We start from the raw sequence: 15,218 nt of genomic DNA on the forward strand, positions 1-15,218 counted from the left end.
CAGTTCGAGGCATTACTGGCAGAAGACGAATGTTTACGAGCCACCACGATAAAAAAATTTACGGAGTACGGGAACAGTTTCCTTTCGGCAAACCCAAGCAGACTTGTTGTACATTAGTTGAAGTCTTTCGTTTGGTCCAGAAGAGGAGATTTCATTGCTTGTCGTAGTTTTTTTTTTTGGGATAGATTTTCGTTGTCATGAACACCGGAAAATCAGCCGTAAAACAACAATATCAGGGTAAAGAAACGTCCCGAATGGCGGAAGTGTCTGCCGGGGAAATTTGATGCGAGTAACGCGAATGGAATGTTTTTGTTAAATGTTGGTCAATGTATTGTTGACGTGAGTTTTGTTTCAAATATCTTGATGCTGATCAGTTTACTGCGCAAGTAAATGCACTCTCAGCATGAGCTCGCTTTCCGATGTATTGTTGATTTACATAAAAGCAACATACACTGGCAGATGAGTTCAGTTGTCACTTTCAGGATGTATGTTTCTGCATTAGATTTCTACAAACTTTTTTACGTACACTGCAAACATAGGAAGCAAAACGTATAAATGTTTTTACAAGTTTATCCAAATCATGTGACGTATTGGTGTGGAATTCTAGTAAAAACCCGGATATTTCAAAGGCAGAGTATTGCATCAATGTATTTTGATTTGAAGATAACGTTTGCCTCGCTTCAGTTCGCGTAGCCGCATACACATACAAACACAACTCTAAATTTCGAAACCATTTTCTGGAACGATAAAAAAGTTCGTTTTTGTTGATCAAAGAAACGGAAAAGATCATCGATCGGCAAACAGTTTGAAATAAATAGCTAGCATCCCACCAGTTCCTGTCCTTTAATGGTGAATCCTTTTTCGGGTCGGATCGCGGTGGACGCTGGTATTGTTTTTTCGCCAAATTGTGCCCACTGTGGCTGGCAAGTCGTCGCCAGCGGTGGAGTGAGTTTTATAAAGTGTAATAAATTTTATGGCGCTTTTTCAAAACATTCGACTTGTTTGGATGTTGGCGCCAGCTAGCTGGCAAAATGCTGGATCGTTTGTAGGCTTCGGAACTATCGTCCCGTTGATTATTGAGGCGTGTGGATCTCGTGGACGTCCCGGTATGTTGGTAGAAGACACAGTCTTAGCGGATAAAAGTTTTTTTTAGATAATGTTGCGATCGGTTTTAGGTTAGTCGGAACCTCCTCCATACCATTCGGTAGAATATCGCGAGAACAAGTTTCGCCGGTGAGCTATCGCGGTATTGCAGATATCTGCCTAACGAATATGCACGAAAAACACGCAAACACACACGCACACACACGTTTCTAATAAACGTCGCCTTTCCCAGCGTCTAGCGGGTCGGAACAACGCGACCCGTTGTGTGCCATTACATACGGCATAGCTAATGAGCAAACGGCTGGAACGAGTGGTGGGTCCAAACAGGATGGAAAGGGAGAAAATCATACGTTCGCTTTCAAGGTCACTCGGAAATGAGCCGCCGAATGGCCACGGGTGCCTCCAAAGGCGAAGGCACAGCATCCCTAAAATGTGGATAGAGCAATGAAAAAAAAAGGAAACAGAATACAACAACAAGACTGAATATTCAATTCGACCGTTACACACTTGCGCCGGGTTTGGGTTTCAGGTCTGTCGTGCGGGAAAGCGCGAGCATATGGTCCGCATGTGCTGTCGCTGCTAGACTTTTATGAGCATTTCGGGCGGAATGGAAAGGTAGGAGTCCCGATTGCCAGCTTAGGAATGCGTGTGTTTAAAAGGCAGCGCAATAGAGCTGGCTGGGCTTGGCCGAAAGACATTTTTCGGGCAGTAAAACTGGCCGAAGAGACAGCTTGAGATAAAACGGAGGTGTACGCTGAGACGTTTTTCAAATTCAGCTTTACGATCCTTATCGCACAAGGTCGTAACCTTGCGAGTTGATGATCATCCGCCGCTTATGTCTTTTCGGTTGATTCCGAGAAGACAAATCTTCAACAAACGCTGGCCGATGTGGAGTCGTTGATTGACGGGTTGTGCCTTTTGCGCTTGGTGACAAATTCGTTACTTCCAGTATAATATTTAACTTTTTTATTTTCTAATATCTTCTAATTTTTTTCCAACCATAAACTAAAACGTGTTTTAAATTAAAAACGCGCTCTCGGCGTTCGTGCGAACGTTCATCCAACAGTTCCGCTCCGGCCACCAGCCAACACCAGCGTCCCTTCGCCAAAACGTGACCACTGTTTTGCACCATTCTTTCGGGAGCAAATTTTGCACACAATGGATTAATAAAAGATTTCCGAAAAAAAACAACCTTTCCCCATCGGTGGCTAGTTTTTAAGCCATCATCGAGTCTGTTTGGAGGGTATCGAAGCGTCCATGGAGGAGCAGAAAGTAAAAGAAGTGAACCTGTTCGTTGTTGTTACGAGCGAAAAAACAACCTGCCCATTGGATTGGGCGGAAAAAAATGGGGGATAGGAATGTGCCGGAGGAAGCCCGTGTGTCCATGTTGTGACCATCGTTGGCTGTTGGTTTTAGATTTAGACCTGGCGCCATCTCTCTCGGGGCACGAAAAAATATGCCACCGCATGCCAACGCACAACACAAACGTTGATGATCGTTTCAATGGCGCGGAGAGACAGGAAAAAATGCTTTCCAAATTTAGGTGAATTACATTGAGGCAAAGAAGGGAGGGATGTTTAATGATGAAAGTTTTTAGCAACCTTAAAAAAAAGTTACAAAATAACTCATCTTTTTTTTGGACTCCAGAAAAACGGATCAGTCGGACAATGGTACAAGCCGCTGGTAGATGAAATCTATTATTTTACCTCTCCAGACGTACCAACACAAAGCGCAAGCGTCTCGCAATGTCAAGCAAAAGGGCGGTTTTTACGAATGCGCTGGCCATTGACCGGACGACAATCGAAAACAGTGAACTGAACCCCCGGTTCCACAGACGCTTTCCCATTCCCTATTGGTACACGGCAAAAAACGGAACTTCTCAGTGCTTCCGGTTTGTCGATTGCCTCAGTTGTTGTAGGTATCTTCTGACCTATCGTGAGAAGGTTGAACACGAATGAAAGATACAAACCGCTGCGGTGGAATTTGGCAAAATTTCTTGTAACTACTCGCGGATGGTTGTAGTTGGAAACAACACTCGGTCAATGTTTGGCGTTGCTCTAATGACGACCAAACACACACGACTGGGTGTTTCTATTATATTTTCCCATGGATCTTTGATTAGCCATGGTCATCTAGTGCAGGTTTATATGTCGTTCAATGAATTTAATGTCAAATAGTTTCACGTAACGCGTATTTGACGTGAGTTGGAAACTCAAATGGCGACCTTAAATTGTTGGTTGTTTATTTGAGGTTTTTCGAGGTTTCTTGATGACATATAAATATCAGCGGTAGCTCGGGTATCTATCATTCCCCTTGACGTGTTTGCTCAATTTAAATTAAGCCGCTATTACGTAACACGAAGTGGCATGATACCGATCGTTCTTGAAATATCTGCATCAACATCAATAAATAATTATGTTACTTGTCAGAAACATTACTCCGACAAGGTAACGGTGTATCGTAGGCCTACTTTGCTGATATGCCTTGCTGTTTCCCAGCGGCATAAAATCATCGGCTAGCGATAGGAATGTTTCTCTAATAAATCATTTGTAATTGGTTTCCAATTACTACCTGATTGATAATCTGATCGATATATGTATATTCCGCAATGTGAGTTCCTAGTTGAGTTTGTAGTGGTAGTGAAAAAAAAGGAACAATACCTACGAAGTTCTTGTGTTTCATTAGTTTTTACATCTCATATTTACTCAAAAGTAGTTTGTTATTACTTCAACAAATCTCAATAACCTGGCCTCCTCTGACTTTGTTAAAGAGGATCATTCTAGTTTCTGCATCTGATGCTATCACCATGGAGTCATCAATGTCCACACAAACACCTGCGCGAGCTTTCATATGCACTGTTTACTATGGCTTGCGTCACTATCAAAATTGGCTTTGGACTTTATAGCCCGAGTAAATGTCGACGTAATCTCTACCGCAAGACATTTTTTACGCGTATGGGGCCTGTGTACCGAGAAGGTTAACGTCCCGGCCGAAAGAAGCCAACCCTGACCAATCGATGGTATTTTCACGTCTGCAGCTGAATACGATTGCTGATAGTGGTGCATCGTACAACAGTTTAAGGCAATCAGTTTTAGGTGACATAATCATCGAACTGATTTGTTATGTATAAATCAATCAGTAAGAAATGTACTAAAAACTATGCAGATTCCCAACTACCTGTAATTTAATTCAATCGTTTGGATGGCATACACATTGATTTTCAACGAATAAGTAGGCTGACAATAAGTCGACAACATGAGGTTGAATCATGATTGCGGGATATTTGATTTCCAGGAATTGTGAAGCAAACAAAATCCCCCAAAGCCCGTCGTTAGAAAGTGGTACATTTTTCTCAAACCATCTAATACCAAGAGATTACCGGGAGATCCGGTAAGTATTTCGGCTCCCACTAATCCAACCGTTTCGCATTCCAAATGCAACATTAGGTTGCGTAGTACTGTTGTAGGTACGGTTTTGCTCACATGTTTTTTTGCAGCTTGACCACGCCGAAGGGCTCCCTCGGTGTTGTTGTAAGGGAGATCTTCTCCGGAACCGTTTGTAGTCGTGTTGGGCCTGGCCAAGTTTTATCTTCCACGGCCCCGATATCTTTTGCGCGCTGGTATGCGAGTGGTGCGCGATAAGCGCCTCCGAACGCGAAGGTGTCACGCGTGAGCCGTTTCGTGTTCAGCCCGATTCAGTCGCACAGTGTACAGCAAGTAAGATAGAAAGAACAACGGGGCGTTTGTAGTTCGGGATTAAAGTGTTCAATGAACTGAAAATTTGGTGGTGATCCGGCAAACCCACGTACAATCGGTGGACTATAAATTGTGCTGAGCGTGTAAGCCAGACGATCGTGAGGTGCATGTGACCATCGGGTTGAACTATAGTAGTCACAATGTCAAGATATCAGTACTCCGCCTCAACCAGGAGATATGGTAAGCCAAGTGCCGCGTAGAACCACAGGTTTTGGGAGGAAGTGCAACGAAAGAATTCCCAAAGGAGGAATGCACTGATAACGATGCGTTGACGCAGGATTAGGTCCGAGCAGAGGAATCGCTACATACTTAACGATGACGTAGAACTAACTGCAGCAAGTACGGAAGGAAAGGTCTAGAAAATATATAGTGCCAATGTCATCTATTTATTTCTTTGCCTCGCCCTTGTCCGCGGATGAGTCAATTAGCGTTATCATACGCGAGGAAGATGTTCTTGTATAGACAAACAACACAAAATAAAGTGTAGCAACGTGCCCAGTGTACGGAATGTGATAAAAGCAGCCCAACCTTGCACTGAACAGCCCCGGCATTTGTGACACTGACCAAGAAGCCCACTTGTTATCATTCTGCCAACCACGATAGAGAAGTGTCATGAGCACCTCTGTGCAAGATAACGGCACGGGGATGGTACAGTCTGCGGTACAGTGTCCAACATTTCCCTAATTTGATAACGATTTAAAGTTAGGGACAGGGAAATAAAATCAAACTATGACCAAGTTTAGATATACATCCGACCAGAGCAGGGCGTGTGCCTAAGCCATCCTATCATATCTTAGGTTGCATAAGTATGAGTTTAACATTGAGGAAGGCGGAAGCATGTATGCAATGGTTCATCTCTATTTATATTTAGATCTTTATCGCACACCGTAACTTTGAACAAATTTCCTACCAAACGCAAAATTGTGCGATAGAGAATCTTTCCTCCAGCAAACCATTACTTACCTCTTTTCGGTATTAAATCCCACGATAATTGAATTCCAATGTACGCTTTGCGTCAATAAAATCACTTTGCTTGGCGTGCTTGCCAGTGTAATCGCGTCCAATGATAACAGCGTTCCTTATCGCCTCCCTGCGACGTTATGGTCAACCAGGTCTTTTCGGTGTGTTTTATTTACACACCGGATGCCACCGTGAAGTCACCCTCGTTCGTTGTGACTCCTCTGTTTTGATTCCTGTACTGAACTGTAATGCCCGCGCAGGAGCTCGTAACTAATGCACTTTACGTTACTTCGGTAGCAATCACTCCTTCATCTGCGGCTCATTAAAGAGCGCCCTGTTGATGGACGAGAGATCAAGCAGGTCAACCAGAAGGACTACGTAACGATGCAGGACGTCCTTAACCGACGTGTGCATCGATTTGTTCCCTACCTTGTCTGATACCCGCCTACATTGCATCGAACGTCTGGAGATAAGAAGTATTTGTGGTGGATTTTTTTTTATTAAGCGAGACAAGGTGCAGCCATTCGACTGTTTGCATAATATAGAAATGAATGCATTTCACTGTGTCCAACTAGGCTTGGGATACAGTTACAGGGTATGTTGCGACATCGAACATACTGTAACTACGCGTGGTTTCACGAGTCGTCAATATTTTCTCGATGTGAAAAAAAAACTTATCGGTATCTTTTCAAGGTGGTATAGAAACTTAAGTTTAAAATCAAAGATCCTATAGCCTAAGAAAAGCCGTTCTTTAATCTACATCAATGCCTACTTTGGGTAACACTCGATAGCGCACTCAGTTCCTGTTATTTTTCTACCAACGTTCTCCATCCAATTTAGCGGTAAATGTTTACGAAGAACCGGCGGTACGTTCACGTTCTGCGGTGCAGACTCCCGAACCCTTCAATGTTTACCTTGCGCAACCGGCCTGTGGGGACTTCCTTCAGCAAATTTGCTTAATCTCACCCGCCTCATTACCGATGCTAATTTTCCTGTTTGTCCGTTTACATTTGCAGGTTCCAATTATGAACCGGGCGGCTATGCGTTCCAGGTACAGCAGCGCTCCAACATGACGCAACGGGAAGGCATACACAAGTTCGAGAATGAGCGCATCAAGACGCTGCAGGAGGAGCGTCTGCACATCCAGAAGAAGACGTTCACAAAATGGATGAACTCGTTCCTGGTGAAGGTAAGTGTTTGCCGCTTTGTGGCCTTTTCTTCCAGCTGCGGTATTAGAAGTTGGAGCCAGAAATAGAACCATGCTTCAAACGCAAACTTTCAGCATAGGAGTGTCACCACTCCGCTTCCAAGGACCCGTTTTCAACGAGCCGTGCGGTCTCTATCACTTGGAACATATTCTACTCGGGTCTGATGCCATGCTCCATCAAGGCACACCTTGGTTCTGAATGTTTCCGACCGTTCCACACTCCATGGCCTCCTCCGTCTACGATGTGCGTAAAGTTCGTGTTAAAAATGACAGTAATTTGCTACGGCCAATCCTTAGCGACCTCCTCGTTGTTGGACGGAGGCGTAGGTGCCAGAAATCCCCAATACCTGTTGAAGGCTCCGCCGAGCGTTGATTTAGTGACTGAGATCGGAAATGAAATACGAGGGATAGCTCGGTGCTTGCGCCTGGTGATTTTTCCATCAGTGCAAATGAATAACTCATACCCGCTGCTCATCATCATGCAATCTCTGTAGCTGTTTTTATGAGCCCCAACAACCGGGGTGTGGTCCTAGTCATCACTCCAGGCAGGTTCTCCTAACGACGACTAGGCTCGTTGGATCGTGCTGCTTGAGAGGCACCTCGTATTGTTAAAGGGTGCTAGAAAAATTTGCACCACACCATGTTTGGAAGGTGGACGTTAAAAGGGAAACTCAATGTTTTATCTTTCAAGCAATTTTCCCTACCGTGGCGCGTCTGGTTATATGCAGCTTGATGAGCATTTTCGCACGAATGCGTCATTGTTTGTTTGTCCCCCACCTAGCTAGCTTTGTCGATCCCCGGAGATCCATTTGGTGGCGGGGGGTTTACGGAAAAGAAAATGTGAGCTAACCCTCTTAGGAGGTGACAACAAATACCCAACCCCCACAACCACACGTACGAAGCCATCACTTGGAGGTTAGTGGGCCACGACGACGTGCGAATATTCGAACGCAAAGGCAGGCCACAAACCATTGCAAGGTCTTGCTTTTTTCTTATATCTCTGCGCAAAGGCAGCAGCTTCGACTGGCGAGTCTTGTTGTAGAACATGGGTTTTTATTATGTACCAGCCTTCCATACGGTTGGACAGCCGGCCCTGCCCGCTGTACATGTAACCGAGTCGTAAAGTACCGGCCAACAAAGGGATGTCTGCGTAGGCGCAAGGTTTTATTGCATACCACTCCGAATGCCAAACGACCTGACCGGGGGCTAAAGATGGCGTTCGTTTCCTTTTTCGCATCCTGGTCCAAGCGATCTCGTTTTTGTTCTTTCCGCTACTTCTTCTCCGTGTGCCGAGTGAGTCATACGGTTCCATTCGGATCGTAAACCGGAACGGAAATGAATTTAACACCATCGACGGCGGGCGTTCTACATTCGCAGCAATGTTCGCTAATGAATAACGGAATTTTTGATTATTATGAAAATCTCGCGAATCCAGCGCCGGGGTGCCTTCGTCCATTCCACTTTTCCACAGTATCTTCCCCCTCTGTCGACTTCGAACGTGTTGCTAATGACATAAGGAACCGGAGTCATTCGCCTCGTTCGCCATCGTGCGTGTTACTTACCGGATCGATATTCTTTCCGAACGCTGACATGACAAATTATCACCAGCGGGGGGTGTTGAACGTGTCCGACAGGTAGCTCTGATTGTGGGTTTCCGTGCGTATTCCGTACGAAACGCGGGTTCACGATCGGTTCATAAATCATGTCCACATTTAGTGGAGCGCTGTCAGAATTTTTGGCATTTTAAATTTTGTATTATTTGATTGGCTGATGTGCTGTTGTTTGCCAATTTCCTCGGCAACGAACCTTTCATTATGTTATGAGGATTGATTGAACGAACTATTTTTATGTTCGGGCATATTTTTCCATCCAAAATATATCCGTAGTCTGGGCACAGTATGGATAAGCGAAGGATCACACATTTTCTGATATCAATATAGTACATAATCTGAGAGCCCGGACTCCGGCATTTCAGTTAATCGCGAATTCCTTGAAAGGATACATATTCTACGATCTTGTGGTTCGACACAATAATTTGCACAATAAAGGAAATCAAGGAAGACATTTTTTATAAACTGATCATATTTTCTTTTTAGCTGTAAGAGAAAGAAACTTCAACAACGTTCAGCATTTACTAATTCGCATTTTTCTCATATTTCTCGCATCCATTCCAGGCGAAGATGGAGGTCGACGACCTGTTCATCGACCTGGCGGACGGTATAAAGCTGCTGAAGCTGCTGGAAATCATTTCCGGCGAGAAGCTGGGCAAGCCGAACAGTGGCCGCATGCGTGTACATAAGATAGAGAACGTGAACAAAAGTTTGGCGTTCCTGCACACGAAGGTAAGTAGCTAGGCCACACGCAATAACCCTGGAATTGGCAGGAATTCGGAGTACAGGATATGAAAAACTCACTGTTGATTTATTCGATGGATACAATTTTCAAATGGTAGTAAAAAACGGGTGAAAAACTTTTACTTTCCTAATTCGACCCCGGGTTTCGTTCGGTTTTGCGGTACACGTAACAGCACCCGTGACGGATCGGTGCACATTTGGAGCGGACCCGCCGCGTTGTTCGTTTTTCACTTGCGCAAAGTGGAATCTCCACACGACTACAAATTATCTACCACCTACCCCCGCTTCTAGCTTGGAACCCGGCAGGCTAATGTGCTTTGCAATTTGCTGAATGATTTATTTCGCGCCTCTGGTTCATCGACAAAAATTAAATTTGATACATCTGCGCGAAGCGGGGGGGACAAACGAAACTAACTCATAAAACCATGATGCAATGTCCCGGACGGGGTGGCGACACGCATGACAACTTAACCCCAAACAAAAACGCCCGCCGGTGCGCTACTGCCGGAATCGCTCAACCTTGACCCAGGTTATGGCGTTACATTTGGAGTAGCGGCGTGTGAATCACGACTCAATTGTGTACCGCTGGACAAAACACACACGTTGCTCGCTTTTTTTTTGGGAATCCGATCCACGTCATCGGTTTTCGAAACGGGAAGTCTAAAATCGAAGCGAAGGTATGAATCCGTGCAGTAAGTTATCGATAAAAATAAACTCGAACAGCCAATCGGTAATGTGCAGTCCGCGAGGCCTATTGTGTTCAACCATTTGTACTTCTGTGAGCATCAGAGGGTCCCCGTAAGGGCTCCGTAAGCTCGTTGTACTGGCTGTAAGTTCTGGATGTCATACGGAGGAAACCTTGCCGGCTAATCCCATCGACGCTAATCCCACCGGGGCAGCCCAATAGGACCGAATAGAGTGGACCGGAGTTAGGAGGGGGCAAGGCAGCGATTTAATCAATATATCTGGGTCGAATGGAGAGGGGCTTCCCGTTCCACTTGGTGTGTCGACTGTTGGCGGGTGATTCAGCAAGCCCTTGATGCACGGGAGCTACAACAATGGTGTCCGACCGCGTGCGTGGCGATTGCAGGGAATAATATACCATTTGAAAACGTGTCCAACAGGCTTGGCGGTTTTTTTCTCTCGTCGTGTTCATTGTCAGCGGGAACGTGGTTTCGCTACAAAGTGTTGGAAAAATGCTGACTGAAAAATTATGACAAAAGAACGATCGATTGAAGCTGGAGATTTTGAGGTTTAATCCAGACGCTTCTTGAGAAGCGCTTTCGCTACCTCTCGAGTGAGTTCTTTGGAAGCAGCCAGGTATCTTCCATCGGAAACCTATCAGATCGTGAACCCCATCCGCGCCAGTTCGATAGGCATTACCGATGCATTAATGCTGCTATTTGCTTTACCGAACTCGGCTACCGAGCAAACGATAGTCACGTCCCATTGAAAGCTCGCTGACGGCTCGCCCTATGACGGCTTGCGGGTTGGGAAGATCCTGAGGCTTCGGTGGTCGTGCCACTCCGTCGGGTAGTTACTCGATCACTATCAAGATCCAGTTATGAATGCCCAAGTGGGGTTACACAGCGGTACACTTTTGAAAAAGGCATTAAAACAGCAGTAGAAAAATTCCAAACAATAACCGATAGATCACGTTCCATTTCAAGCCGCTCGTTGTGGGTTCCACTTTGAGCCGTGGCATGGTTCGCCACCGGAGCCACCTGCATAATCTAACAGCACTGTCCCCTTATACAATAATTATAGTAGCTCCACACACGTCATCGCAGTCGGGTCACGGTGAGATATCGAGTATCGGATGCAGCGTCTCACACCACTTGCACACCTGTTTTTTATTTTTCTCCTTTTAAAATGCAGTGTTAAGATTTTAAATACAAGCAACGTCGTTTCGCGGGAACCTCAGGAAAAGGAGAAAATAGGAAACGAAAATAGACTACCAATTAATCGAGTCAACGATACGCAATAGACTTCACCATTTTCCCTCCGAGTACTCCTCGGGGGTAAAGTGGCTGTTTTGCAGCCTAAGTGTTTGCTCCGTTGCGTTTTACTGACCGTAAGAGTTTAGCTTACCCATACAGCACGCCAATTATGGATATCGCCACGTAGGAAGCCACTTTTACTGTTGATATCGCAACGGAACAAACGGTACCCGCTAGTGTGCGCCAGCAGTCGGTTAGTCTTCCGGTTTAAGGGCGCATTCCTGGCGATTTCACTTTCACAAGTGCGTTTTAAGTGCACTGGGCCATATCATCGAGTGCCCAGTAGACTAATACGCGGTTGCAAGTGGTGTTTTGGAACGTTTCAAACGTCGGCAATGGAGTATGAGTGAGTGTCGGGGTAAAGGTTATACCTTGGCTTGAAAACCGGCCAGAGCCAGAGATCTGAGCAGCCCGTCCCGTCCAGCCGGTTCAGCGAGTTTGGCCCGAGTGTTTTGCAAAAGGTGTTAATAGACCCATTTGCTGGACGCTGCAAAACTGCTCAAAACACCGCAGCCTGATTGTTGCCAAAGTGGGTAATTTGTTCGCACAAAGTGTGGTCTCCTCTCGTGCATCTGCATTTCGGTTACACGCTTCTCTAACGCGCGTACGCCATGAGCTGTGGACATTAGTGCTTGCTGCCCACCGCATCCTTCTTCAGCACCATCGGGTTCACTGACACCGACCCGACCAAACGGAAGGAAGGAGAGTGCAAAATTGCCCAACATTACGGCTCCTCCCGTCAATGGGACACTTTCTTACGGCGAGCCGAGTTACGCACACGCGCTGCCTGCCGGTGGCTTGAGTTTTGCCCCAAAATGGCTTTGTCCGGAAATGGGGAGATTTGTTTTTCCGACTTTTCTGCCTCAACGTGAATCGCAATTCCCCCGCCGGTGGCTTAGACGGACCGGTTAATGCGGAGTTCGGGCAAAGGCCACCATGAGGTGGTGGTTCCCGGTGCAACTGGACTTTGGCTGAATCGACAAGTGACCGACTAGTGTTGGATACTTCAGACAGGAAAAGAGAAACTGGTTGAATGCGTAATGCATCTGTTTGTTACGTAGCCATTGTTTGTTTGCTCGCACGGGCTCGCCTTTGGTCACCCGGGCCGGTTAATGCAATTATAACCACGTACCAAAACCACAACCTGTGCCGCCTTGGGTTCGTCTCAGCTTCTGGGGAATTTTAGGCGGCAAAGCAAATTTGCAAAGAAAACCATTAGGAAACCATGAAACGTGCCGGGCTCCATTAGACCACTCCTTTGTAAGCCCTGTAGCCGGTCCGGGCTGCAAGAAGTGACCAAAATGCCATATGATATTTCGCTTCCGTACCGACGCAATAGACCTAGCTTTTGTCTTTGCTTCGCGTGGACCATTTACCGGCCGGGCCGCGTACTTTGCACTCTCTCGCAAGTGGTTCAAATATCCACAATATGATGGTGTGTTTAGTTTGGTGACTCGGAAGTTCCCTGACCGACGGACAGTTAGGCCCGGGTTAGTGCCGGGCCGGAGACACGCGGTCGTACGCCGCTTTCGCCGGGCGTGATTTGCATTTTATCCATTTTCCAAATTGAATTAGTGATTCGGAACAGCAGCGCCCTCGGCGGTGGAACGATCTGCGATCTGTCCCGGTTTGGTTGGCCGTCCGTTAACCTTCTCGTTTCGCCACCGTTACGATGGCGGATACGTTTATGAATGTGCTATATGAATGTGCAAATTGTGGGAAATAGAGGACATGGACTTTTTGTATCGGACTCGAATGAGTAATTGCGGACCGATTTATGTTCTCGTATTTGGATTTATTAAACATAGTGAGATAAAATGTTTTCGAAAATTTTAATTTTATGTTTACAGATATACACTGGGCCAAAAGGCAAATGGAACATCTGAACAAGAAGAAATTGCTCTAGCGAAGTGCAAAAATGTTAGTTCAATATATTGCCAGGCATTTGAAAACTGGCAAAGAATCTAATACGAACAAAAGCGAATAATAAAACTTCTGAAAATTATTCAAAAATTTTCAAGCTTCAAACCAAGCGCCTATCCATTATTCTATTAAGCTGTATTAATGATTACTTTTTCACTAACTAATTATTAGTTTTCCCATCGGTTTGTTGCTTGTTGGCCAATTTTCGATGAGCGCAAATCGACCGACCAAAATAAAAGGTCTTCCCTCAACATGTTTGCAGCTTCTGCCCCGACATGAATCTTTCATTCAAAATTGAAGCAAAGATTCATACATATTCATGAATCTGAACCTCAAATCTAGTGTTCCTACATAAAAGAATATCCAGAATATAATCAGAACACAATTTTTGTTGCGTTTACGTGCAGCTGTTGATTTTTTGTTATTTCACACATCTACAGTTATCATAAACCAAATATTAGATGAATTGAATGTAAAATTGTGTATTGTAAGCAAAATCAGTGCTAAAATTGAAGTCATTTGTATAATGTACCTTGTAATTAGGTATTTTTTACAAATAATAACACGATGATTGAACCAATCCATCAGATTGAACGTTACGGAGCGTAAATTTACATGTAATAATATAAAAAGCGAAACACAGCACCTGACTAAGAGCACACATTAGCAGAAACTACAGAGAATCGGTTTGCCTCGGTTACTTGCTCTAGTGTTAAACCGCTCCGACGCATAACACGCAGAAAAACTCAAATGAAGATGAACTATTGACTTTAAAACTAATAAACAATTTGTACGCCATTTGTCTGACGCTCTTCTGCTCACCGGCTCGACCGGTGCTGATTGCACCGTAATCTATTTTCTTCACACGGTTCCGGGGGTCCACACCAGAACCAGAGGCTCTCCGAGCTCCGCGGTTTTAGTAGGAAACGAGAAATGCCGGAATTCATTTCTCACCGTCACGGCTCCATACCGGTTCGTGAAGTTGGCGCATTCTTCGCGTTTCTTCGAGGAGTGTTTCTTGAGCTTTTCAATTAAAGAGTAAACCCAGCGTACGCGAAAGAAACAGGGAAAGGGGAGCAGCGAAAGCTTAGGACGCAGCAAAACAGGTGATGTATGCGGTAAATTAGCCTGAGCAGGTCCGGCCCAAAAGGCTAGAATACGGAGTGGAGTCTTCCGGCCCCGGGGGGGAAGGGGGGAGGTGGTTGCTCGTCGAGTGCCGAGTGCGCACTTTTGCCGTGCGCCCGCCAGAAGATTGAAGCTAATTCAATTAGTCTGACCGAGCAACTTCGGCGAACAGTTAACGACCGAGAATTGGGAAACGAACGGAGCCCATCGCGGGTCCGGGTTGATTTCTTGGTGGGGTTTTTTTTTTCTGTGGGCCGCCGTGAGATCTAACGGTGGATGAAAGCCGTTTCAGTGTGCAGCCTTTTCTTGCCTATTTAGACGATTTTAAAGAAGCTGATCGCCGAAAAAAGGTACACTTGCCCGCGGCTTGGTTAGGAGGGAATGACCGCGACTGATTAGTTTTTCATTAGCAGTTACCAGTGCGGCTTTTCTTTTCCACCCGCCGACCTCCCGTTTGGAGTATGTCCATCCCCATTGTATGACGTTATTAGCTGACGATCGATTTGTAAGACACAAGGGCCGGTACGAGAAATGCGACCATAACCTCGATCGATCAGCAACACCATTCATTGATTACGCTTCCCTCATGCGCTACTTCTTGTTTCGTTTCAGGTTCGTTTGGAATCGATCGGTGCGGAAGATATCGTCGACCATAATCCGCGCCTCATTCTCGGCCTGATCTGGACCATCATCCTTCGCTTCCAGATTCAGGAAATCGAAATCGATGTGGTAAGTTTGAGGCATCTGTAAGGAGAGGGGTGGTGTTGCTTCCCGAGCGTCGCGATAAACT

General features: G+C 45.6%; 1 protein-coding gene across 1 annotated transcript in view; it reads left to right on the top strand.

Moving 5' to 3' along the window:
* Nucleotides 1-15,218, top strand: part of LOC131271676 (spectrin beta chain, non-erythrocytic 1) — a 61,494-nt gene that overhangs the window by 29,178 nt on the left and 17,098 nt on the right. The window contains exons 3-5 of the mRNA XM_058273182.1: nt 6,836-7,008; nt 9,201-9,368; nt 15,041-15,157. Of these exons, the coding sequence (XP_058129165.1) occupies nt 6,889-7,008; nt 9,201-9,368; nt 15,041-15,157 (405 nt within the window). The 5' untranslated portion in view covers nt 6,836-6,888. The remainder of the gene's footprint in view (nt 1-6,835; nt 7,009-9,200; nt 9,369-15,040; nt 15,158-15,218) is intronic.

This window comes from Anopheles coustani, chromosome 3 (genome assembly GCF_943734705.1).
Source record: "Anopheles coustani chromosome 3, idAnoCousDA_361_x.2, whole genome shotgun sequence".
Classification (NCBI taxonomy): Eukaryota; Metazoa; Arthropoda; class Insecta; order Diptera; family Culicidae; genus Anopheles; species Anopheles coustani.